Source organism: Lissotriton helveticus, chromosome 5_1 (assembly GCF_964261635.1).
Source record: "Lissotriton helveticus chromosome 5_1, aLisHel1.1, whole genome shotgun sequence".
Taxonomy (NCBI): Eukaryota; Metazoa; Chordata; class Amphibia; order Caudata; family Salamandridae; genus Lissotriton; species Lissotriton helveticus.
In genome coordinates this window covers 89,010,456-89,036,695 of record NC_136065.1, presented here as the reverse complement: position 1 = coordinate 89,036,695, position 26,240 = coordinate 89,010,456, and the positions used below count along the sequence as shown (strand labels likewise).

At 45.4% G+C, this 26,240-nt stretch overlaps 1 protein-coding gene across 1 annotated transcript in view; it reads left to right on the top strand.

Moving 5' to 3' along the window:
* Positions 1 to 21,012, top strand: part of LOC144754191 (E3 ubiquitin-protein ligase TRIM39-like) — a 48,240-nt gene extending 27,228 nt beyond the window's left edge. Inside the window, exons 5-7 of the mRNA XM_078641774.1 lie at positions 8,446 to 8,498; positions 17,614 to 18,221; positions 18,468 to 21,012. Coding sequence (XP_078497900.1) covers positions 8,446 to 8,498; positions 17,614 to 18,125 — 565 coding nt within the window. The 3' untranslated portion in view covers positions 18,126 to 18,221; positions 18,468 to 21,012. The remainder of the gene's footprint in view (positions 1 to 8,445; positions 8,499 to 17,613; positions 18,222 to 18,467) is intronic.
* The last annotated feature ends 5,228 nt before the right edge of the window (positions 21,013 to 26,240 follow it).

Genomic DNA, 26,240 nt, shown 5'->3' with positions numbered 1-26,240 from the left:
AACTAAACATCGCTCACTTACACCGGCCTAGTTTTTCCTAAAAGGCAAGACGCACTCATCGCTGCCGTAATTAAAGAAGGACTAGATGAAACCGAAAGAAAGTTACAGATGCTATGCATTTAATATGCAACATTTGTTCATGTCCATTTCACTCCTCCTCTGTCCTCAGCGGCCTCGGGTTCCTGAACACTGATGGTCAGGGGATTTCCTGGCTATGACACAGGATTCAGGTGATTACTTTGTCTTGGGGATCTCTCCAACCTTTACCCACATGGAGATCCTCGTCCCCTTCCAGAAGCCCAGACTTTGGAAAGGTAAAAACTTTGAAACCTGCAAAAGAGATGTTTCTTTTCACCTCCCCTAGTCCTCCTTTCACAGTCCCCATTGCTCCTGAACAAGGGCTCCCCCGTGGAGTCAGTTCATCGGGGAGTCTGTGCTTGCTCCTCGAATGACATTCTTTGACTAGCGTCAGTTTGTTCGCACACAGATCAGAGTGACTGACATATGGTCTACAACAGTCTTCTTTTTTGCCTTTGCTTCTCCTATCCATGATGGCAGCATCCTCTTCTGGGGTTGGTGTCCACCTTGGATGGTGGGGACTAATGTCTGCCAATGTTCTACCCGTATGCAGTTGGCTTGGAGCTTGTTCCGCCATCGCATGAAGCATCAGCAAGTAATCTGTCAAGAGTGAGTGGATGCCTCGATCAATGTTCTGTCAGTGCAATTTGTGTTGCTTTCGCGAGGGTCCACATAACCCTTTCACCCTTGTCTGGACATCAAGGTGTCACGTTTATATTTATATTTTTCATGTGACACAGGGTTGAGTAATCAGACGTTTTTTCCCCTAAAATGGTCGCCCCTTGTCTGTTCTCCATTTACTAGAGATGTTGAGGGCTGCCAACTATTTTTTCACAACAAGGGGTGGTGATGGACAGAGTCTCTGAATTAAGCAGAGTACTCTCACCCAGTCAAGAGATCAGGGCTAGATCCAACACCGTTTTTTAGCTCATTGCACCATCCCAGTTTCAGAACCTGGCTGTATGCAAATTAGTCTGTCCCTGGCCCAGTGCATCATGGGAACAGGGCAGACCAGACTACAAAAGCCAATTCTTACACTGGGAAGGAAACAAGCTTCCGGGGACCGGTTTCTGGCATTTCAGCCGTCTTCGGCCCGGCTTGCTTGAATCCTGATGGTGCAATGAGCAAGGGACTCACATCTGAGTATACCCTTCCACGCCTAGGGTGGACAAAATTATTTACAACAAGGGGTGGTGATGGACAGAGTCTCTGAATTAAGCAGAGTACTCTCACCCAGTCAAGAGATCAGGGCTAGATCCAACACCGTTTTTTAGCTCATTGCACCATCCCAGTTTCAGAACCTGGCTGTATGCAAATTAGTCTGTCCCTGGCCCAGTGCATCATGGGAACAGGGCAGACCAGACTACAAAAGCCAATTCTTACACTGGGAAGGAAACAAGCTTCCGGGGACCGGTTTCTGGCATTTCAGCCGTCTTCGGCCCGGCTTGCTTGAATCCTGATGGTGCAATGAGCAAGGGACTCACATCTGAGTATACCCTTCCACGCCTAGGGTGGACAAAATTATTTGCAACAAGGGGTGGTGATGGACAGAGTCTCTGAATTAAGCAGAGTACTCTCACCCAGTCAAGAGATCAGGGCTAGATCCAACACCGTTTTTTAGCTCATTGCACCATCCCAGTTTCAGAACCTGGCTGTATGCAAATTAGTCTGTCCCTGGCCCAGTGCATCAAGGGAACAGGGCAGACCAGACTACAAAAGCCAATTCTTACACTGGGAAGGAAACAAGCTTCCGGGGACCGGTTTCTGGCATTTCAGCCGTCTTCGGCCCGGCTTGCTTGAATCCTGATGGTGCAATGAGCAAGGGACTCACATCTGAGTATACCCTTCCACGCCTAGGGTGGACAAAATTATTTACAACAAGGGGTGGTGATGGACAGAGTCTCTGAATTAAGCAGAGTACTCTCACCCAGTCAAGAGATCAGGGCTAGATCCAACACTGTTTTTTAGCTCATTGCACCATCCCAGTTTCAGAACCTGGCTGTATGCAAATTAGTCTGTCCCTGGCCCAGTGCATCATGGGAACAGGGCAGACCAGACTACAAAAGCCAATTCTTACACTGGGAAGGAAACAAGCTTCCGGGGACCGGTTTCTGGCATTTCAGCCGTCTTCGGCCCGGCTTGCTTGAATCCTGATGGTGCAATGAGCAAGGGACTCACATCTGAGTATACCCTTCCACGCCTAGGGTGGACAAAATTATTTACAACAAGGGGTGGTGATGGTCTGCATATAGCCAGGTTCTGAGCTGGGATGGGGCAGTGAGATAAATAACTGTGATGGATCAAGCCCTGATCTTTGGACTGGGTAAGAGTGGTCTGCTTAATTCAGACACTCTGTTCATCACCACCCCCTTTTCTGTATCGTTTTTGGCCACTATAGGTGTGGCAGGGTATACTCAGACATGAGTCCCTTTCTCACTGCTCCATCAGGATTCAAGCAAGCCGGGCCGAAGAGGCTGAAATGCCAGAAACCGGTCCCCGGTAGCTTGTCTCCTTTCTGGTGAAGAATTGGCTTGGTAGTTTGGTCTGCCCTGTTCCCATGATGCACTGGGCCAGGGACAGACTAATTTGCATATAGCCAGGTTCTGAGCTGGGATGGGGCAGTGAGATAAATAACGGTGATGGATCAAGCCCTGATCTTTGGACTGGGTAAGAGTGGTCTGCTTAATTCAGACACTCTGTTCATCACCACCCCCTTTTCTGTAACTATTTTTTCAAGCTTTGGTATCACTTTCTCCGCTAATTTGGACCTCCCTCTTGAACCTCTGGGCATTTTCAATAATCGTTAAGAATTAACCCCACAGATTCGGAGCATTCAGGATGTCTTCGCTGATTATGGGCTGAGAGGGCTCCGGCCTGCTCGATGCTTGTCAGAGTGAAAATTCTTTTACTGCGTTCCCCTCAAGGTCACCCAAATGCTGAAATCATACTCAGTGCAGCCTATTTTTTGTTCTCACCATCCCTTGTTGGCCCGCATAGGCCAGGTTTACCAGTTGTATCGCCAATGCAGGATTACAGTTCTAATAATGGGTGAAGTAATATGGGTGTCTAAGAGAAGAAGAGTCAATACCTATGGTTATAAGTAAAATTGGTAGCAGAAGCAGACAATAAGGATGTTGACAATGAATCTAAAGATTAATTTAAGCTATAAATTTGCGGAGTTCGGTTGGGCTCTGATGCTCCCTTGTGCAAGATCAAGGTAAATTGAGAACCTGTGAGGAATAGTGGATTATGACGTGCATTATAAGTATATTGGAGATGATGTGGTCGCGTGTACCAGGGAGTGGAATTGAAAAAGCAGGATATCAAATAATGGCATATGGTAGGAAACAAGTAAAAGTTGTGGAATGTTTTGACGCCCAGGCCATGTTATAGGCTGTGGTGGCTGGCGACATTTAAAAGTGGTTTTGTGTAATCTCTGACTCCAATTCTTGTAAGCGAGCCTGAGTTGCCATTGTCTTTGAGGACGGCTCACTTACTCCACTCTCTCATTCTCACTCTGACTCACTCTTAGTGTCAGCCATTCTCAGTTAGTCTAACTCAGTCTCATTCAATCTCACTCTGCCGAACACACTAACTAAATCAATCTCGCTCTGATGCACCTATCACTCCGTCACACTTGTTTCAACTTAGTCCCACTCATTCCACTTCACTCTCACTCAGTCTCTTTCACTATGAATGTGACTCACTCTTACTTATTCTCAGACTCACTTAGTGACACTCATTTTCACTTATTCTCAGTGCAACAAATTCCCCAAAAGAACTATTTCAAACAGTCTCGGCATTGATGAAGTGTCCGCGGGATGTAACTTTTGCACCAGACCAAAGGTTTGTTGATAAGCTGGCCAGCTTTTTTCAAAGTAAGTTCCAGTCTGTATACAACGGTCTTTTTGAAGCAGCTAAGGATACAGTGGGAAATGTCTCCGCTCAGTCTGATGACAAGGTTGAGTACTGTGGTCTATCGCAATTTCGATCATTGCTACTGGACAAAGTAGCCGACCTGTTGTTACAAATAAAATCGGGCTCTTCCCTGTACCCTTGTCCTCAGTTTATACTTCAGTAGGCACCTGAGGAAATAAGAATGGTCTTATCCCCTGTACTAAACCAAATTATGACTTCAGGAGTTTTTCTTATGGCATGGAAAAAAGCATGTATTCGCCCACTGTTAAAAAAGCCTAAGCTGGACCCACTAGACGAGAAAAATGACAGTCCCATCTCCTGCTTGCCTTTGCCTGCCAAGTTTCCGGAGAAGGCTATGAACTTAGAATGTAGATCTTCTCTGGAGACCATCAACATCCTTGATAATACACAACAGGGCTTCCGTTCAAAATACTCCACGGAGACAGCCTTAATTATGGCAACGGAGGAAATACGCTAGGTGATGATGAGGGAGGAAGGGCCATAGTGGTCCTGCTTGATTTAACAGCAGCCTTTGATACCGTGAACCATGCGGTACTTATACATAGACTATACAATGTAGGTATAAGTGCTACTGCTCTTGCTCTCCTCTCCTCCTTTTTATCGTCTAGGGAACAAGTGATCTTTTGGGGTGGATATCGATCTGAGGAGTTCACAATCCCTGGGGGAGTCTCCCAGGGCTCGGCCTTATCGCCTACACTTTTCAACATCTATGTAGCCCCCTAGCTAGAATGATAAAAAGTTACAGCTTTACTCTGGTGTCATGCTGATGACACTCAGCTTATAGTGTCTGTAACTAAGCATGGGCGTAAAATCCGTTCCGCTTGCAGATTTTCGGTAAATTCGCAATCCGCGAACTCTCGCGAACTTGCCGAAAATTCGTAAAATCCGTGCGAAGCGGATTTTTTGCTTGGTCGCACTTGCCAACTAGAATACTATACAATTTTGCGGGAGTAAACACTTGCGAACACGTAGATGCGGCGGGCAGCGACAATCTCGCAATTGCGAGATTGCAAAATTTGCAATTTCGCACAAGAAATCCACCAGCAGGCAGCATAAACCTTGAAAAGTATGATTTTTATCAGAATAACTCCTCAGGTCGACATTTGCCTGCACTTTTTCTTTGCAAGGAGTCCATTTTGGGGGGTGGGGGTGGGAGGAAGGAAGTGCCCCACAGTCTCCAACTTCCGGTTCCTGTCCACCAGGCTCCTCCCAGTGCTTTCTTCATGTGCTGGTCACTTTGATTTGGATCTTGACCTGGAAGGATTAGCTTTTGTGGATGCTGCTGGATATTTGGATTTTTGCAAAACTGAAAGCACTCAGCAGGTGCAAAAGTTCAATCTTATCATTAGTAACCATTCCCTGTAGTGCTTCCTGAGGGGCACCTTCAGAGTTCATTTGCCTACTTGCAACTATTCTATGACCCTGCTCTGACCCTCACAGCAGGCTCAGAGAATAGCTACAAGTATACAACAAAGGTCCTGTTAAAAAAATTACACTGCAACAGAAAGCAATTACAGACAAAACTGAAAGCACTCAGCAGGTGCAAAAGTTCAATCTTATCATTAGTAACCATTCCCTGTAGTGCTTCCTGGGGGGCCCCTTCAGAGTTCAGTTGCCTACTTGCAACTATAGGCCACAAAGGTCCTGTGAAAAAAAATTGCGCTGCAACAGAAAGCAAATTACAGATAAGGAAGCAGGTGCCAGCCAGACTGGAAGTTTAAATTCAGTGACACATTAATCAACCCCAAATTAATTCATGTCAGTTGAAGCAGGGCAGGTGTGCTTGCTTTTTTTCACCCCCATAATCTACAGTGATAAACCAACCAGAGGATGGAAGTGATGTACCAGAGGTGGCATGGGTGTACCAGAGGGTGGCAGTGGTGAAACAGAGGGTGCTGTGAACCTGTGATGAGGAACCAGATGTAGAAACAACATAGTCGCGGCCGTTGCGAGCCGACAAGTAAGTTCGCAATTGCGAACTGGCACAGAACCCTCGCGAACTGGCAGAAATCCTTGCGAACACAAAAAAGACAATTCGCGAGAGTTCGCGGATTTTGCAGATTGCGAATCCGTAAATACGCAAGTTCGCGGATTGCCAATTCGCAAAATCCGCCCATGCTTATCTGTAACCCAATCAGTGGATACCATGGCAGGTGAATTTTGCAAGTGCACTTCTGCCTTGATGACCTGGATCAACTCTAACTTTTTTAAGTTGAACACTGATAAAACTGAGGTCCTAGAGTTTAGTCAGAAAGTTTCGATCTGGAATCATATTCGGTGGCCAACTACAGCCGGTACCTGTCCTGTGCCAGTTAACAAAGTCAGAAACCTCGGATTCATGTTCGACAAAGACCTCACCTGGGCCTCTCATATTAATCAGGTCTCATCCGCTTGTATTTGTATGTTAAAAGGCCTTGCGAAGATTCTTCCGTTCATCCTTTTTGATTTGAGGAAGACAGTGGTAGGGGCCACGATTCTCTCTAGAATTGCTTATTGTAATGCTCTTTATTTGGGAGCAGGTGCTGCCCAACTTGCCAAACTTCACTCAATTCAGAATGGGGCAGCTAGAGTCTTGCTCAGACTCCCTAAGCATCATCCCACATCTAATTCTATAAAACAACTTCATTGGCTCCCAGTCCAACGACGTGTCGACTTTAAGACTCTTTCAATGATGCACAAAGCCTTGTTTGGTGGTGGGGCTGAGAACGTTCAATCATTGTTCTCCTGCTACCTGCCATCACGGTCTTTAAGGTCAGCCTCTCTTGGCCTGGTACGCCTCCCTAAGATAAAAAGAGTAAGGTGTGGAGAAAAACGCTTTTTCTTCCTAGCATCCAAACTTTGGAATTCATTGTCCTTACACCTGAGGAGATTACCGAATAGATCGACCTTCGGGAAGGAAATTAAAACATGGCTCTTTTCCCAACCAGAACATGTCAGTTGGCTGTCCGTCACTTTACCCCCAGTGCCAAGACGCCTCGGCAGTAGTGCGCTTTATAAATACCCTCAGTCAGTCAATCAGTCTTACTCTGGTTCATTCAATTTAACTGACTTTCCTAGTCTCATTCATTCTCACTAATTCCTACTTCGTCCCACTCATTCAGAATCGCGATAACAAAAACAGTCTCACTGATTCTCACTCGGTCACACTCATGCTGACTCACTCACACTGTGACTCACTAAGTCTTACACCCAGTAACATCCAGTGTTATTCTCCCTCATAGTAACACTCCCTGTCATTCTCCCTCACAGGAACACTCACTGTCCTTCTCGCTCACTCATCATTTATCCACACTTGTACTCCCTCTTCCAATCACTCCTTGTCATTCACTTCGTATTTGTATTTTGTAAAGCGCAACATTCATCCCAATGGACATCACAGCGCTAGGCTCGACGGAAACTGTTTAGGGTGAAATGTGATATATGATAAGTACATCAGGTTTGGAGCCCTTAACCAAGGGTATCACTACTGGGGTCCTGAAAAGAACCAGGTCTTCAGCTTCTTTCTAAAACTCACGTGATCTTCATTGAAACGAAGCTCTACCGATTACTGATTCTTTCGCCCACACACGCACACTATCTCTCACTGACACACTTTTACCAACAAACACTCACGCTTTAAAGGTTTTCTCTTACCCATTTGAAAGATTTCTCCTTTCAGTTTACAGAGATGGAGCATGAAACTGAAACCTTGCACATTTACAGGTTTGAGGTTTCAGTCTCTGCCCTTTCACCCTACCCTTTCCCAACTCTGTGACAAATTGGAAAAGGGTGAGATGGCAGGCTGATTGGCGTGCCGCCATGAGCACTGCAGGGCTTAAGCCTGCTGCCCCAAAGGCTACCTTTAGCTGTGATGCTTAGCATATCACAAAGGGGGGAATAGGGGGCTCACCGATGTGTGACATGGCTCCAAGGCCAGGGTTGGGATTTCGCCAGCCCTGGTGATCTTTCTTTGAAAACTGGTGCTGGTGCCTTCATTGCATGTTTTACACTGGCAGTAATTGGGTGTGGCAGTGTTATGTTGTGGGTGCTGGCAGGGATACTCGTGGAGATCAGTTAAGAAGTTATTTATTAAGTATATACTTGAGACTCCACAAGGAGCCAATGTAACCTGTTAGTCAGCCCTGCTCTCACTGAGCTAACCACTGTGCCTAGAAGACCCACACTGTAGCACTCCATGGCATCACATGATGCATGCTACTCTCACTGAGCTATCTGCCTGACTTAGAACACCCACATCCTGGCATAAGATATTAAAGGTACTTTTGGATATCATTAGAACTTTGACTGTTGTGTATAAAAAGTAGCTCACACTGAGCTCTAGTCCGCAGGTGCTGCTCTTAATACTGAACTGGTCTTATATGATGTTTATCCTTTGTTCCTGTAAGATGTCATTGCTCTTTAATACAAAGATGATGTGTGTTATTACAGGTGTAATAATGTGAAGATTCAGTGCCCAGAGGCCATGGTGATGAGTTATAAAGGTAAATATCGGCTCTGTATGTTACTGTTCATGAAAATGGCATGGCATGGTGGTGTAATATGGAATGGTGGGATGGCACAGTAGTTAATGGTAATGTGCACTCGAGTCAGTACAATTACTTGGTTTGTGTTTGCAACCTTTGTCTTTTTCAGCTTTTTCTAGAATTTTACTTCTACATTCTATATGTGCTGCTGCATTTTTTGGGTTTAAATCATTCTTCCCCCTTGGACATTCATACTAAGTTTGTTGGAAATTTAGATGCCGTTATTTTAAACCTAAAATTAATGAAACTGCTAGGATCAACAACTGTGGGCAACTCGGTTATTGAAGTATTCTGAGATTTCCACTCTTAAATGGTTAATTACCTCAGAAATCGGTATTTGCTGTAGTGCCAATGCAAGTGCACAAATGGAAAAAGTCCAGGCAAACCTTATTGGTTTACAGGGCTTACTTTAATATTCCAAGTGCTCTATTTGTGGTAGTGTGGTCGAGCACCGTAGGCTTATCAGGGGGGAGTGTTAAGCATTTGTTGCACACACAAGAGTCAATAAATAGTTCAGACATTCAAAAAGAAATCCGAGACCAAGTGATAAAAATGCCACAGATTTTTACATACATTTAGACACCAAGATCCTTCGAATACTTTCATACATTCAGAGTTATTGATTTTACAAGAAAATAGCAAAATAGTGCAAATAAAATTTTTGAGGTATAAACCTCAAACGTGGTAATGTCATCCTATGGAAGGAAAGACCTACACTGCAAACATATACTTGCAGAAGTTCAGAGGTGCTGTCCCGGGGTGATTGATGGCTTGGGGACAGGGCTAGCTGCTTCTACTCTAGTCGAGGCCTTGGTGGACTGTTCAATTGAAGCAGAGGCAGAGAAATTGAATAGACTTTTTAAAGAGGACTTTATTTGGGTATAGGTCTTTCTCTGTCTGCTGGTTTTGCGTTCTCTGGCGAACGCGGCGGGATCGTAGGTCGTAGTACGGGAGGATCCACGATGCCTCGTTCTCGGGTCCGGTCTTCCAGTGAACCAGGTCGCGCCGTGTGGAACAAGAGACAAAGGAAGTATTAGGACCAAGCAGGTACTATACGTTTTAAGGACCGGGGGTGAGGGAAACCAGTGCTCAGGTGTAATTACAAAGAGCGACTCGTGAGGGGGTTAGTGCTCGTGATTCCGGGGATCAGGGGTAGCTGTACCCGGGTCTGTACACTTATTCTATGGGAGGCAGGTTTCGGTGTCCCATCCAACCCGCCACACGACCCCGTACCTGTTGGAGCCACACTCCTCCCGTGGGAGTGTGGCGGGGCGGCTCGTTGTTCCGTTGGCCTCCTGGCTTCTCCGACTCCTCTCCTGGTCTCGAGATGTTCTCCTCAGCTCCGCGGTAACTGCTCACTCGCTCCTCGGTTTCACTCCTCTCCTCCTCCTGGGAAACGATGTTCCTCGCTTCCGGTTTCCGGGCCTCTTTTGACGCCGGCGCGTTCTTCCATAGGGGTGGGGCTGTCAGTGCGGGCTCCAAATCCTTAAAGGCACAGGGTTTGATTCCGTCCTTCGTCGGCCACCAGTATTCCGGGTCTCCGGTGTTCCAGTCCTCTTCCTCGGGGCTGTCAGGCTACTGCAGGGAGGGAACGGAGGTACGTGAAACAGCGGTGGCTGACCACCAGCCCATAGTCTGATCCCCCTCTAGGGGTGCAAGGGAACCCACCCCGTCACACTCCTCCCCCCCTGGACTCTCCCGATCGGGGAGAGGAAATACCCGTGATAGGAAGTCCGCATTCCCGTTGTCTTTTGTTTTGTTGTTACCACAATGTCATCAGCATAAGCTAATGCTCTATATTCAACCTCAGCAATGGTAATAGGTTTAATTTCTCTGCATTCCGTTAGTTTAACCAAAAAATAATCAATATATAGGGCAAATAAAAGAGGGGAAGATGGGCAACCTTGCCTAGTGCCCCGTAGAATTGGAAAAAAGCAGACTCATTACCAGCAAGGTGTATAGCTGCCTTTGGCGCCGAGTACATAGTCTGTACTGACTGAAGGAACCGAGGCCCGAACCCCTTCAGACAAAGGACTTCCCAGAGATAAGGCCAGGCAACCCTGTCGAATGCATTCTCGGCATCCAACAGGGTCACACCTATAGCTGTTTTAGTCACCTCTGCCCAATCCATTAGAGCAATGACACGACACACGTGATCCGTTGTGTCCCGGCCAGGAATAAACCCATGTTGCAACTGGGAAACTAAAGAAGAGATCAAACCAGAAAGCCGAGTAGCTATGATTTTAGAGTATAGCTTACTGTCAGCGTTTATCAAGGATATTGGTCTATATGAAGATGGAGAAAACGGAGACTTATCTTTCTTTAGAAAAATCGTGATTATAGATTTCAAAAACGAGGCGGGAGATATGCCTTCTTGTGCCGTGGTTAAACTTCCAACATATAGTCCTTCAAGACTGAGAAAAATGTACGAAAAAATTCCAGGGGGATCACATCGGGACCCACAGCTTCCCCCACGGCCAAAGAAGAAATCGCCTCTTCAAGCTCCTGCACTGCAAATTCCCCCTCTAACATTTCACTCTGGAAATTAGTTAGTTTCGAAAATACGCAGTCCCCAATAAACTCGGCAACCTCCTCAGCAGTATATAAAGAGTCTTCATTTGAGTATAAGTTACTATAGAATTCTCTGAACGTATCTAAGATTTTTCCCGGTTCAGTATGTGTTACACCACTAAAGTCTTGTATAGCCTCCACCTTCCTAGCCACAGCTTTCTGTCTTAGCCTTTTGGCCAATAGACTTCCTGAATTTTCGCCAACCTCGTACATATCAGAGCGATGGATTGCTATTTGTGCAGCTAATTTCTCGGCTAGAACTTCATAAATTTTAATTCTTTGGATTGCCACCTCCTTCAATTTTTGTTCATAAAGTGGGCTTGAATTAATGATGCGGGATAAAGCTAGTTCTAAAGAGCGTAATTTGGACAATTCCATAGCTTGTTTGACCCTGATGCTGCGTTGTTTATTTATAGAGAAGCTTAACGTCTCCCCCCCGCACGCCGGCTTTAAAAGCATCCCACATAATGCCTATCGGAGCTGAATTTAAGTTGAACTCAAAAAAATCAGGTATCCATTGGACCATATGTTGTACGTAAGTCTGGTCAACTAATAGCTGACGATCAAAGGTCCATGATCTCCTATTAGAATATGACCCATTATCAATCACTAATTCAAGAATAACCGGGTTATGGTCTGATATTATCCTAGGATAGATGTCGATTTTGGCATTAGTTAGTAGTTCTGAGGCAGCAAAGAAATAATCAATACGCACATGCTTTTGGTGGGGAGCTGAATAGAAAGTATACCCAGGCATGCCAGAGTTTTTCAGCGACCAAACATCAACTAAACCAAGCTCCTTAACCATCCCCCTGGTGGCTTTAAACACCTTATGCTTTCTACCGGAGTAGACACCATTGTGACGAATCTCAAAGTCTGACGGTAAATGGAGATTAAAATCTCCGCAGACCACGAGAGGAGCGGGCCAGGAAGCAAGTTCGATGCTGATCTCATTAAGCATTTCCGGGTCATCAAAATTAGAAGCGTATATTGAACAAATAGTATAAACAGAAGTGTTTACCTTCAATTCAATAATAGCCCACCTCCCATAAGAGTCTGCCTTGGCCCGTTTACAATCCCCCCCCCCCCTCAACCAATTTTTTTCAAAATCGCAACCCCTCTAGTAGTTGAGCCTTGCTTTGTACACACCAAAACTTCTAGCCCTAAATCCCTCAGACAGTCCCTGTTATTCCACACGATATGTGTTTCCTGGACACATAATAGCTGCACCTCCATATTCTTTAAGATCAATGCCATAACACCCCTTTTTTCCTGTTATTAAGCCCACAGACGTTCCAAGAGCAGATACATATCTTAGATATCTTAGCCTTTATCAAAGAAGAGAAAAGAAAGCTGATGAAATTTTATTATTGCAACACCTCGCTTGCATTCTCAAATCCTTAAGTATTGTCCCTGCCCCCCAAAATAGACTACCTCTGCTTCTGCTGTTCCTTGCCCCTCTACCCCAACCCCACCCCACCCTCCCAACCCAAAATCCCCCTTACGAACTCCCCTCACCCCCCCCCACCACCCAACAAACCCACCTCTCTGAGGCTAAGGGACTGAATGGTCCCTGTTGTGATAGAAAGAAAGGTGTGGACGCTCTCCTACCACCCCTGACCCCCGCTACAATAACAGTGACTTCTCTATGTACAGCGTTTTTTAAGAATAAGCGCAGAAAAGCAACAATGGAGGTACCACTAGGATATCTGAAAAACAAGACATGAGAATACCTTACAGTGAAAGGAAAGAAGAAGAGATTTTTTTAGCCCCACATCAGAATAATGATCAGCTGGTTAACCCAGAAACAGACATGATAGGAAATTTGATAGATATAGCATGTACGCCAGCTGAACATCACAAAGTGTTAAAGAACTCCTTTGCCTTGATTTCAGAGGTGAAAAAGAAAGTTTTCTCTTTAGCAATGACCTTCAGCGTAGCAGGATTTAATAGAAAGGCTTGTGCCCCCTTACTTTGAAAATTGGCAATAAGTTGACGAAGATGCCATCTTTCCTGTACCGTCGCCTGACAGTAGTCAGGACGCACGAAAAACTCACAACCTTTGGCCCTACGTTTACGGTCAGGGCGAGCAAGATCGTATAACTGCTCTCGTAATAAGAAGTTATTAAGACAGATAAGAATAGCCCTTGGCTTACTCTCCTCACCCCTACGACCTGGCCGAATCTGAAAGGGGAACCTGTGAACTCTTTGCAGCTCTTTCTCCCACTCCCAATCTTTTAGCTCAGGGAACGCTTCAATACAGAGATCGATAACATACTGACGTATATTATGCTAACGCGCTATACGTCGGTATTTCTGAGTACCAACAGAGAAGACTCCAGCTGATACAAAATCAGGCTGCGCGCCTGATTTTTCACCAGCCTAAAGATCAGCACGTCCGTCCACTCTTAAAGAGTCTTCACTGGCTGCCGGTTTCCGCCCGCTGCCAATTCAAGTTAGGCTGCACTATTTTTAAGTCTCTCTCTGGTCTAGGTCCTTCTTTTATTTCCTCTCTTCTTCATTCTTACACTCCGTCCCGCAACTTACGTTCATCCCAAATGGCCCTGCTATCCGTCCCTAGGTTCAAGAGGAAAAAACACGGGGGCCTGAGGTTTTCTCTTTTGGCCCCATCCTTTTGGAACTCCCTTCCTCTCTCCCGCAGACTGGCACCTTCATACTCTGGCTTTAGATCACTTCTTAAAACCTTCCTTTTTACCATCTCGTATCCTTAGATTCTGATTCCTCTTCATTTATCTTCACCACGCCCCAGCACAGCGCCAAGAAACCTAATGGTGTTAGTCGCGCTTAATAAATTCTTTTCAAATCAAATCAAATCAAATATTTTGTCCCTCTTCCCCTTCCGGAATACCCAGTATTCGGAGGTTATTCCTCCTAGCCCTGTTTTCCATATCACTGAGTTTCCAGTTAATGTCGTCTCGCAAAGAATGCAGGGCTGACACCTCATCTTTGCAGGAGGAAAAATCGTCTTCGATAGTAGATATCCTATTTTCAGCCTCCGCAACTCTAGTTGAAAGTTCTGCGTTGGTTTTAGCAATCCGCCGAACTGAGTTCTGTAGCTTACGTACTGCACCATGGATACAAAGACTTTCAGCTTTGGTCTCCTCCCTATGAGTCATAACAGCCTGATAAATTATAGCAAGAGTATGAGGAATGCTGCTAATTGGATCTTCAGATGAGGGTATTTTATTCATAGCTGCATCGGTAAGACTAGATTCAGTAATGACCTGTGATGATGGTAGCGCAGCACCTGACTCCAAAACAGTTAACACAGAATTATCACCCCCAGATGAGCTCAAAAAGTTTTCCTCTTCCTCTTCCCCCAAGTGACTAGAGCCAGCTAGACTATGATCATCAACCCAGTCCAGATCAACCTCTGCGCGCTCACCTTCGAACCCCACATTTTCGTCCTCAACCTCCCCCTCAGAGACCACTGATACATCTGACATGGAATAAAATTTCCCCCATGAATCACAAGAGTCCAAATCGTTCGTTATTTCTTTTTCTTTTTCGTGAGAGGGGAGCCCAGTTGGCAACAGAGGTAAAGTGACAATTATAGGATCAGTATGGATAGTAGATAAGGCAGGGTCAAGGCTACATGGAGCAGTGCCCAAGGCAGTGAGGGGGGAGGAGTTCACTTCTGACACTCTGGCGTCCGAAAGCTGTTCTGGTATTTCCTGGTCTGTTACTTTATCTTCCTTTGGCTGATTCCGTTTCTTGTTTTTATTAAAGATCGACAGGATTATAAGTTTGGGTCTTTGTAAGGAGTCATCAGGCCTTGCTGAGGAGACTGAGGAGACGAGAGGAATTGTGGATGTATTCGTCGGATCTGGATTTACCCCGTCCTCCCCACTAGTAACAGTGCTGGAGTCGACTTCATTCGCCCTCTCTGTTCTCCTCTGGACCCTGAGATCAGACTCTGTACTTAGTGTTGACCCCCCAGGGGTATTAGCCGCCGCTGCTGCCCTCGTGATTGCTCCTTTAACACCTTTAGCACCAGGATTAGGGTTAATATTCGTAGCCTTCGGCCTCATCCTTGCAGCTATGTCACTCCGCTCCGGGTTTCGCAGGGAACAATCCAGGTGCACACTGGTCCCAGGAGCTGCTTCCCTCACGTTGGCACACTTTTCAAAAACAGCGGGTATACCTAGTTTACAGTGCGGGGGTGCCAGCCAATCTTCAGCCAAACAACAACCTGAATCAACACCCCTTGAAGCGAGACAGGAAAGACAGGACGCTCTCCCGCAGCACCTACCGGAGAGTGAAGAGACACCGAAGAGCAGCCGCCGAAATCCAATGATTGAAAGCTGCCGCCGTCTCAGGGCAGCAAAATCGGCCAAGCAGAGAAAGTTCAGCATACCAACATCGCGTCAGACAGAGACCACCAGGCTCCGATAGATGGCACAAGGAGACAGCTGCTGAAAACTACTATTATTTTTTTTTTTACTCCCGCCGGAGCCAGAGCCAGAGTAGAGCGGAGATCGAAGATCGGGAAGGAGGGAGGAGGGGCCCCCTGGAGCAGGCAGTTGTTCCAACAGCACCTTCGGCGGCACATACGAACGCCTCTGAGAGCGTTACTTCTCTTCTTCAATGCAGGTTGAGAAGACTGCCGTCTAGATCAAGAAGCAGGTAAGGCTGACGAAGTATTCTCGACAGCCATGCGAGGATCAGGGAGGTGGTAGGTAGAGCGAGCGTCGGAGACCTCCCTTACTCGGACACCGGAGTGTCCGCCATCTTCCTCGAAATGGGAATACTTTCATAGTAAGATTAGCTACACAAGCTCCTTGCTGGTTAAAGATCAGAGAATTCGGAAAACATAGGACATCAAAAGAGCATCATCCGCAGAAAGCAGAGCAGGTATGAAGGAGCCCGCTAACCGTGGGCAATCATGGATGCACTCATTCTACACTTCAACAAAACTATTTATAGAGGGAAGAGTATAGGTGCAAGGACACACCCTTCCCACACTCCTCTCCGCACTGATATGCTCTCTGTCAGATTTCCTAGCATTCCCCATTTGATTTGGGCAGTAGTAGTATTATGAAGTCTTGTTAGTACATCTAAGAGGTCATGGTCAATGCCCATTTTGGCCAGGGTGGACCACAGGAGCCGCCTCGGAACTAAATTAAAGGCCACCCATAGGTCTACAAAAGCCAAATAACGGTGATTCAACAGTCTGCCGCAGATATTTTGCCAGGATAAGATCAAATCAAAAGATGTGATCAATAGTACTCACCCCTGCATGTAAACCCACCTGCGGGGGAGAGAAGATTATCACCATATCAATCCAATCCTGTAGTCTATCTGATATCTGTCAGCAAAAGATCTTCTGTAGATGATCAATTAAACGATTTGGTGAATAGTTAATAGGGGTATGACTATCATGCTTTTTGTATACGGGTAAGATTTCTGCATTTGACCATGTTTCTGGCATCGCCCCTCCTTTCACTATTCCATTTGTGAGTGAATTTATATACAGTCCCCAGATAGAGATTTCTGAACAATACAAATCCCCTGGGATTCCACCAGGCCCAGGGGTTTGCTTTCAGGCATAGGCTGTATGGCTTGGTTGGTTTCCTGAGGCGAAAAATGAATTGAATTTGTCCCTAGATTACTATCAAATTCTGGTACAAAGACTGCTGGCTCCGCCTCACCTGGGGGAGGAGCTGTTGTAGCATAAATCGCTGAAAAATGCTCTACCCATTACTGGGGTTGAATCACTGACTCAAGAGCTATTCGCTTTAGGATTGCCTTGGGCAAGAGTATGCCAGAATGTCTTAGTCTTTACTGTTGGAAGCCTCATTACGCGCTACCCAATTTTCATCCACCCATCATTGTTTGTGAGTGGAAATAATCCATTTATATCTTTTCCGAGCATCTCAGACTGCCATTTACAAGCTATTTAAATGTTACAGGTTAGAATAAAAACATGGCATCTTACAGCCTTTTGTTTCACAACTGTCACACAGCTCAAAAACCTCGAACTGTAGTAAGAGTGGAAAAAAGCTCAATTTTCCAAGCAGCGATTTGGAAAAAGACAAACTGACATTTGACCTCTTTCCTTGAACAGACAACAAGTGTGTCAAGATAAAAGCAAGATTTAAAGCCCTCTTTATTGCTCAACCACCTTTTGAATGAACAGAACACCTGTTCCTTTCCAGATTATGTTCACTCGCCAGAATGGACCAGTAAGTGCTAAAAATAGCTCAACCTGATAAACTCTGACTGGCCATTGCAAGTGGGTGAGTAGAATTTTCGAGTCCTCAGTAGAATATCGTGTCTATTTAGTACAGTGTGCTGTTTCATGTAGTGTGTGCTTTAGACAAATGCATACTTTAGTGTATGTAGTGATCAGTCTAGTGCGGGGCGCTCTCTAGCATAGCCTGCTTTTTCCAGATGTGTTTTAAATGAATCCTATGTAAAACAGTAATTACAGCCTTTCTTTGTGTCATTAAATCTCTAATTGTGAATCTCTTCTCTGCAGTGATGGTGACTCTGGATCCTGAAACGGCTCATCCTCGGCTCCTCCTGCCTGAGGGGCAGAGACCTTTGAGATGCTCAGACACCACACAGCTCCTCCCGGACACCACGAAGAGATTCACCTACTACTACTGTGTGCTGGGGAGCGAGGGGTTCACCTCCGGCAGACATTACTGGGAGGTGCAGCCGCTGCAGAAGGGAGGAGGCTGGCATGTGGGTGTTGCCGCAGAATCTGTGAACAGGAACGGACGCTTCACATGGTCACCTGAGCAGGGAGTCTGGGCTATAGGGGGATGTCATGGCCACTGTAAGGCTCTAACCTATCCTGAGACCCCTCTATCCCCTCGTGAGAAGCCCCTGAAGCTGGGGGTGTATCTGGACTACGAGGGGGGGCGGCTGTCCCTGTATAATGCTGACTCCATGGAGCTTCTCTACACCTTCCCCCAGGCCCCCTTCACACAGAGGCTCTTCCCCTACTTCTGGCTCTGTCCAGGAGGGGAGTTGAGGCTGGTGTGAGAGCTGCAGGGAGCTTCAGCCCCTCATCCTTCCCTCCTACCCCCCTACAGGGGAGGAGCGGAGCTGAGGCTGGTGTGAGAGCTGCAGGGAGCTTCAGCCCCCCCCCATCCTTCCCTCTCACCCACCCCCCCTTCAGGGGAGGAGCAGAGCTGAGGCTGGTGTGAGAGCTGCAGGGAGCTTCAGACCCACATCCTTCCCTCTCACCCCCCTACAGGGGAGGAGCGGAGCTGAGACTGGTGTGAGAGCTGCAGGGAGCTTCAGCCCCCCATCCTTCCCTCTCACCCCCCCCCTTCAGGGGAGGAGCGGAGCTGAGGCTGGTGTGAGAGCTGCAGGGTGCTTCAGCCCCTCATCCCTCCATTCCACCCCGTTCTGCAGTGATAACAATGAGCACAAGAATAGATAGATTGAAATAAAAAAAACGTTCTGTTAGGGGAGAAGTCTTTTGAGAGGGGCCCAGCTATTGCAAAGTTTATTGCAGCTGTAAAGGGCTCCTCTGCCCCTGTACAGCATTCCATCAGGATTGTTCTCATAGTGACATAGATGTTGTCTCCCAGTAAACTGGTATGTTTGTGACTTGTTATTATTAATAAATCATTGTCCCCGTATTTCCGCACTGACTTATGTCACACAGTTCCGAGCTTCAGCGCTCTGCCGCAGGCCGTCAGAGTCTTTGTGTTGTATGCATTCTTTAGTAATGGGGCTCCATGTGCTGGGTCAAAGGTCAGGCCGGCTTTAGGGCAGTGCGACAGGTGCAGCCGCACCTGCGCTGACCTAGGAGCGGCTCTGTGTTCAGAAATAACTTGAGATTTTTAAAGCACCTTCTGTTTCCTTGTGTATCCCGCAGTTTACGGCAACAATAAAAGTGTCAAGATAGCACAGGTGATTAATGTTTCTGCTGAAGAGAGATGTAAGTTTTGTCTAGTAGCAGTTTTGACTCATAAAGTAGCGCAGAGGGTTAATACGCGGCTTGCAAAGAGCATGCACATGCTGATCACAGAATCCTCATTATTTTGTGTAACATTTCCTATAGACTGATTTACACATGTAAGATTAATTGCCTCTGTATAACATGTGTGGTTTAAAGTGATCTGGCATCCTTAGGTTGGTATGAATAGCACTATGAAACTAACGAAATGCATGTGAGATGGGGGCTGTGGAGAGATGGGTGGCACTGAAGGAAGGTAGTAGTGAGGGAATCTTTGCAAAAGGTGTCGTGGGGGGAGGGGCGCCAAAAAAAGATTGTCGCACCAGGTGCCTCTAAGTCTAAAGTCTGTCCTGCCCACATTCTTATATATAAAGCAACAGTATAGCCTATTATAATCAAACACAATATGTTTTTGTGCCACTGGCTTCCTAAACTCACTGATTTGAAGGTGTTTTCGTATTCGATAGTGAAGAAAATGGAGGATCGGTGAAGTAAAAAATGTGCCTATGGTCACACAATTTGGTTTAGCGGAGAAGCTACAGTTAATCCAGATTATCTGGTTTTACTTTGTACAAATCAGCCACTAAATGGGTATCTATTTGCCACTCTTTTTTCACCTTAAATGTTAATGCTTTTGTGTTCCATCACCAGTGAATTATGCTGACATTTCTTTACCATGGTTTAAAGCCTTTTTCGATGAACAGTTTTTTTTGTTAGATGAGCATGGCAACACCAGTAAAAATATATCACAATACAGAACCATTTTTTACAGGGCGCCACGCGGAGCTCACGGTTCGATCGCTGGCAGCAGCTAAGCATCATGTGACTCTGGGCAATAGCTCATTTAATCTCCCCGACATCCCCCAGCGTCTTGAAATCCTTAACGGGGTGATATGTTTGTGCTTTACAAATAGGAATTATTATATTAAGTGGTTTTCTTGTGAAGCATCTGCCCTGCTGCACAATCCACTATTGTAATTTACAAAATGTGCACTGTGCAAGGACATGTGGACTCTAGCATTTGGAAATAAGGTTCATTAACTGTGAACAATTTAATAATGTTGTATTCCATCACAAATACAACACAATATCAGCCTCCTGCAGTGCTTTCATGGCTCCCCAAACATTTCCAGGTTGTGCAAACATATTAGGTAGGATTATGTTGTATCTTCGTACTTGTTCCAGATGTTATGTTATATATACAGGCCATTCTGTATTAAAAGCAGAATCTTTTTTTTCATGATACTTTAAGAACACCATTTAGATGTTATACAAATCTGCCTTTCAAGCCAACACCATGTGCATGCTGGGACTGAGATGACGAGGTACTTAATTGAAAGAAACAAACCACATGTCCCAAAATGCTATTGATACAAACGGTCAGGGAATGAGGGGGTCACTTGGAGTGAGGTTTTGGCACAAGGACAAACAAATCAGAATGATTTTGCTCTGAGTTTTAAATGCTGCTCCTGGGAGAGCAGGAATGATGTGTAATACTCGTCACCTCGTCATCCCTTTAGGGGTTTCTGCCTCTTAATATCCGAGTCTCTGCTTCATGGAGATTGGTTGTAATTCTCGTCTCTTGAGTAAGACGTGGGCTCATTGTGTTCTCTTTCAGCCTTATTGTCGTGACTTCCATAAGGTAGCGCAGTGGGTTGAGGCACATCTGAAGGACCTATAATCCAGATGTCACTGGTTAAAACCCTGGCAAGGGCTTTCCCGACTTTATAATGATTGTACTGTAATGTATCATTTACATAAACATTCATGCTGTTACCAATGGCTGCCAGCTGACGTCACTAAGAAATGGATCTCCAAGCCTTAGACATTCATTTAAACTCATTATGAATTCTAGGATTGTGGTTTTAATTTACTTCAGTATAACTATTAAAATGTTGATAAATTAATATTACACATGAAACATTTTACAAAATCATATTAAACAGATCAATTTACAAACCTTGCAATTGTCGAACTTTTGTCAGGAGTGCTGTGTCAATCTGGGGTAACTGGACTTGAATTATAACAAAGAGAGCCTCTTGACACTGGTGCCCTAGGGCTTCACCTTACTGTGGGGTCCAAGACTGAGCAAAACACAAAAAAATCAGAGAAGGTCCAAGGGAGATAATTTATAGACCAGCAAGAAGAGTATCCCCTTTCACAGTACAATAATAACACCAAAAACTTCTCGGGTGTGTGCTAGCATGAAATCAGTTTCAAAGAGGAAAGAGAATGTGTCTCACAGAGAAAAAAGCCCCAAAGAGGAGCAATGCCTTTCAGGACGAATGCCCTCACCCACCATAGCTGGCATGCTTTATCATATGAGCTTCTCCTCCCGGTGGGAAACCTAGTCACCACTGAGGGTTACTACTCCCTCTCTGTGAGGAAGGAGCTCTGGGATGTTTTATGAGATGGTTTATTGAGGTTGTTAAAAACCCATATGTGAGTTACTAGTGTAGTGAGGACGCAGCACACAAAAATGTAGATAAGTGAGATAGAAAAGTGAGTTTAAAACTACCTAGTGGGGCAAAAAAAATGTGTATTCACTTGCTCACACTGGTAGGGTTAAAAAGTAGTGCAGAGAGCAGTATAGATTCAAACTGCTAAATATAAAATACGGTCAACATGTTTCAGCCTCCTCGATCTGTGTAAGTATCAAGGCTTTCTTCAGGACCAAAAGTAGGAAACAAAGCTGCTGCTATTAATGTGAAATAAAGAAAAAGATACAAAACCAGTAATCCAATGTAGTTTGGTATTACTGGAACTTATCCTAGACTTTAGGATAAGTAACCCCACCTCTACCTGGCAACAACTCAGGGAAGGGGGCCCGCTCTCGCCGTCAGTACCCCGTCGTGGTACACGAGCTGTGAACGGATGTACCACGATGAGATACACTGTGAGGGGGAGAGAAAGAAAAGGGGAGAGAGGAAAGGAATGGAGAGAGAAATAGATGGAGTGAGAGGGAGAGTGGCTAGAGAGTGTATAAGAGAAAGGGAGATGGAGGGGAGGGAGAGAGAGAGAAAAAGGGTCGGTGGAGAAAGAGAGAGAGGCTGCCAGTAGTCAGTCTGCAGGGCGAGTGTCTTCTCACATGAAGGTGCTGCACGTCTGAGGGTTGTCCGGCTCCCAGCGCCTGTGATAGACTGAGGTGACCCGGGCCCTTGGGATCTTCACTAAGAGGACACCATGCTTCTGACCTGCCCAGATAGACCCCAAGGATGAACGGGTGTGTAATCTAGTGCCTAGGTGCCCAGACCTGGGGATCATGGCAGCCCAGTTAAATTGCACCATAGCACAGGGGGGTACCCACAGGTTCCTGTCGGGGGCACAAAAGCTTCCTTGATGCTTAAAGTATCTTCTAGTTCTTGGTGGTTTTAGAATAACATTCCTAGGGTGAGTTGCTACCTCTTCGTGCAGCAAAGAGAACCCCTCATTCATTCCTGAAGAGGTGACAAAAGGGAAAGAGTTGAATGTTTGTGACTGAACTTTCACTTTCTATGACCATATGGATGGGAGCCTTGAACTCTAGAGGCTGCAGTGGGACTAATTCACCACAATACATCCCTTCTAATGACGTGGATGCACCCAGGGCTACTGAATCCATGGAATAAACTGTACTCACTTTCTGTAGCAAGTTATGATTTTCCTCTTTTTATTTTTTTTTATTGTTTTCAGATAATATATACCCATTGTTTCCCACCTTCGTTTAGTTATAATAACCCCACGTATTAATTCCACTATTAACATAATGATGCAATTCTCTGGGAAGAAGCAGAGCTGAAGCTAGTGTAGGGGCTGAACATTCCCGCCCCCTCCCCCAACCCCTTCTACAGTAATAGAAATGTAGCAAGGAGTACAAGCAAAGATGTTTTTAGGTAATAAAACACTGTTTTTTGGGATAAGTCTCTTATGAGGTGCCAATTGTTTAGGATGTTTAACCTTTAAAGGGGCTTCAGTGCACAGAACAGGCTGGTTTCCTTGGTGACTGTGATTGTGAGGAGTCCAGGAGAGGTTAGACTGACCGCGATGGTGAGAGAGAGCAGGTGCGGGTCACCACTGGGACAAGATGTAGCAGTAATATATTGAGGGGACAGTTTATTTTAAGGGAGTATTTGCCACCCCCTCACTATCCATTCACTGCGGTACGTGGAGTATATTCCAGTGCCTCATTAACCCCTTCGATGCTGATGACGGCCCCCACCCGTCATGCATCACAGGGCTCGTGTGCTGATGACGGCTGGGGGCCGTCATGAACCCGCCCACTACGGAAGACGCCGCACAGGCGCAGAATCGCGGACGCGCCCAAGGGGTTTAATCAGAAAAGTCTCTGAACAGGCCAGCCTCATCTCCATCTAGTCAACCATTCATATAATTGTGGATCCAAAGTGGATTCATCCTGGCAGCATCTGCACACCCAACTCCACAGCCCAGGTCCAAAGAGGAAGGTGCAAAGGACCTGGGTGAGGAAGACTCTAGCAGACTTCAAAGGCCGAAAGACATTTCTCCCATGGTGTTGAAATTGAAAGGCCTGTCTCGTCCACTGTGATCGATGCTTCCACCAGTGCAAGTTCCTTACAGCAAAGTGAGAGGACAGTGATAATTTAACTAGGATGGTTGCACTTTGGGTGCTCCTCCGGACCTTAACGATCTGTGCATTGTGTCATTGCACAAGAGGTTGACAGTGAGTCAAAAAACAACAGTGACTATCAGGGGACATTCCTGTCCTAACATAATATTATTCTAAAATTCTTGGGTAAACATATCGCTCAATGTTCTTCAGTATTGACCCATAACACTCTTGCCCTTCTGAACTAGGGATCCGCACATAACCCTGCCAATCTTCTCAATTCCAACTTTTAGATACTCTGCAAAACCAGCCCTGGCAGCTCTACCAGGGTATTAGAATCCTGCCATGAAGAACTTCACCCCAAACACGTTATCACTCCATCCCAAAAGCTGCTGATATGGTGTTACGCGTTTTTACCAACAAAGGGGAATTGATCAAGCTTATAGTTGGTGCCAAATCGTATCACCTCTTGAGCATTCAAAGAGACCACACTACTGCTCTGCGGGCATTTATCCACCTACTCAATGATATCACATACGGTAAAGTGTTTGTCAGTATGGGATGTAGGGATCTCTAGGAAGTGAAGGCTTGAAGATAACTCCGTTGCAGTGGGTGATGTGCAAATGTCAAGGGTGCAAGAGTCGAGGGGTGGGAAAAAAGTCAACAGGTCAGATGCAACATAAGGAGACAAGAGGGATAGTGTCGCTTGTGAAGATCAGGAGGTAAAGTCTGGGAGCCGAATAGGAAAACGTAAAGAAAGGGGAAGAGAAGGGTGGAAATTCAGAAGTGAAGAGTGAGACAGAAAAAAGATTCTTACGCAGTAATAATATTAATACAACGGAACAAGATCTGGCGGGGAGAATGTGTGGATGTTTCCAAGTTATTACACATGGATACAAGCCAAAGAGGGATCGGAGGAAGAGGACTGGGACCTGCCAGGCATCCTAGGGTTCTGGTGAATATTGAGACCTGGACATCAGTGTTTTTAATCTATACTAGTGTATACTGCAAGCCTTACTGTGAGAGAGGTGCTGATCTCCTCAAGTACATTGATGTCATTCGGTGGGCACAGTTGAATTTGAGGGTCTCTGCATGCAATAGAGACACAGGAATTCAGGGCACTTTAGAGCATTAATAAAAAGAAACCCTGGGGAGGAGTTGATTCAGAATTGTGGTTGCAGTGGATGGCACCTACACGTCCAGCACCAGCTGCACATACATCAAGTGATATGCCGATTCAGTACTAGCCCTTTCTGGGTTGTCCTGTCTGTGGGGAGTGTGAAGGAAATGATCCGCTTCGGGTCACTAAGACCCCCTCTCTGCCTTCTTATACTAAATGAAGAGTCAGTCAGACAGTAGAGAATACCAATCAATAATTGTTTATTTGTATACACTCAGAGTGGAGCCCCATCTGTCCAGTCCCTAGGAGTGCTACAGAGGGAACTGAAATCAATAAGCATAAAGATACATTATGTATATTTCATAACCGGGCAAAAACACACCCACAGTGGAATTTTCCAAGCAATTGAACTGTGAAATACAGAAAAAAATATCTCCAAACTCGTATCTTAAACAAAGTAGCGAAGTTCAAGGTTGCTCCTTCCGGAGCCTGCTACCAGACAAGGGGGAGAGGGCCTCTATCTTCTGAGAAAGTTATGTGCTAACGAGAATAGTGTGCTCATTACCAAAACAACCTAATGGGGGCCCTTTCCTTGTAAAAAAAACTGTGGGTTTTGAACAGCCTAAAATGGCAGCTAAAAAGAAAATGGTGCGGCTCATGTTAACTTACACAAATCACTGCCTAAACGTAAACAGTTCTATTCTAACAAACCCTCCTTTTAGCATAAGTTAAACATTTTCTAATAGCATGAGGAATTACAATCAATAATGTAAATAATATGCAAAGAAAAACAACTAGGATCATTCCATATCCTCAACATCAGAAACCGAAACAGTAAGGAGGGATGAAGTCTCAAAAATCCCCTCGTCAATATTCATCATATCATTTATCTCTTTCTGGACCATTATGGCAGCATTAGTGTCATGAATTGATATTTTTCATTTTGGGGTGAGAAGTGTGGAACAATAAGAGAAGCAGAGATGAAGACACGGAATAAGAACACAGCAAAGTATCAATATCACAACAAAAATAAATCAATTTTTCAAAAATCCAGCCCCAGCTCCCAAAGAGAGATTAACACCAATTTCCACTTTCCATTCCCTTGACATTGTCAAGAATATCCAAAATATGCTGGGTGATATTCTTTTTCAAGTTTGTTATCCTGACCACATACTGGTTGCCGACTACCGTGCATACACCGCCACTCTTAGCCAAAATAAAATCCACTGCATATTTAGTCTGTTCTGAATATATCCGCATACTGTCTGAGTGGATGATGTTACATAAGGCTGCTATATGGTAGTATTGGATAAAATTTGTAACTTTCATCCAAAATTTTCCCTGGCCTCACCTCTAGCCATGGAAGTACCACCCAATGTGAAAATAGAAGAAAGAATGTACCCAAAAGTTCTACCATTGCTGTAATTGTTGACTTCTATATCTGTCACCCCCTCGCAAAACTCTTTGGTAAGCGTTCTTTTGACCCATCTAACTTTAGGCTTTGCA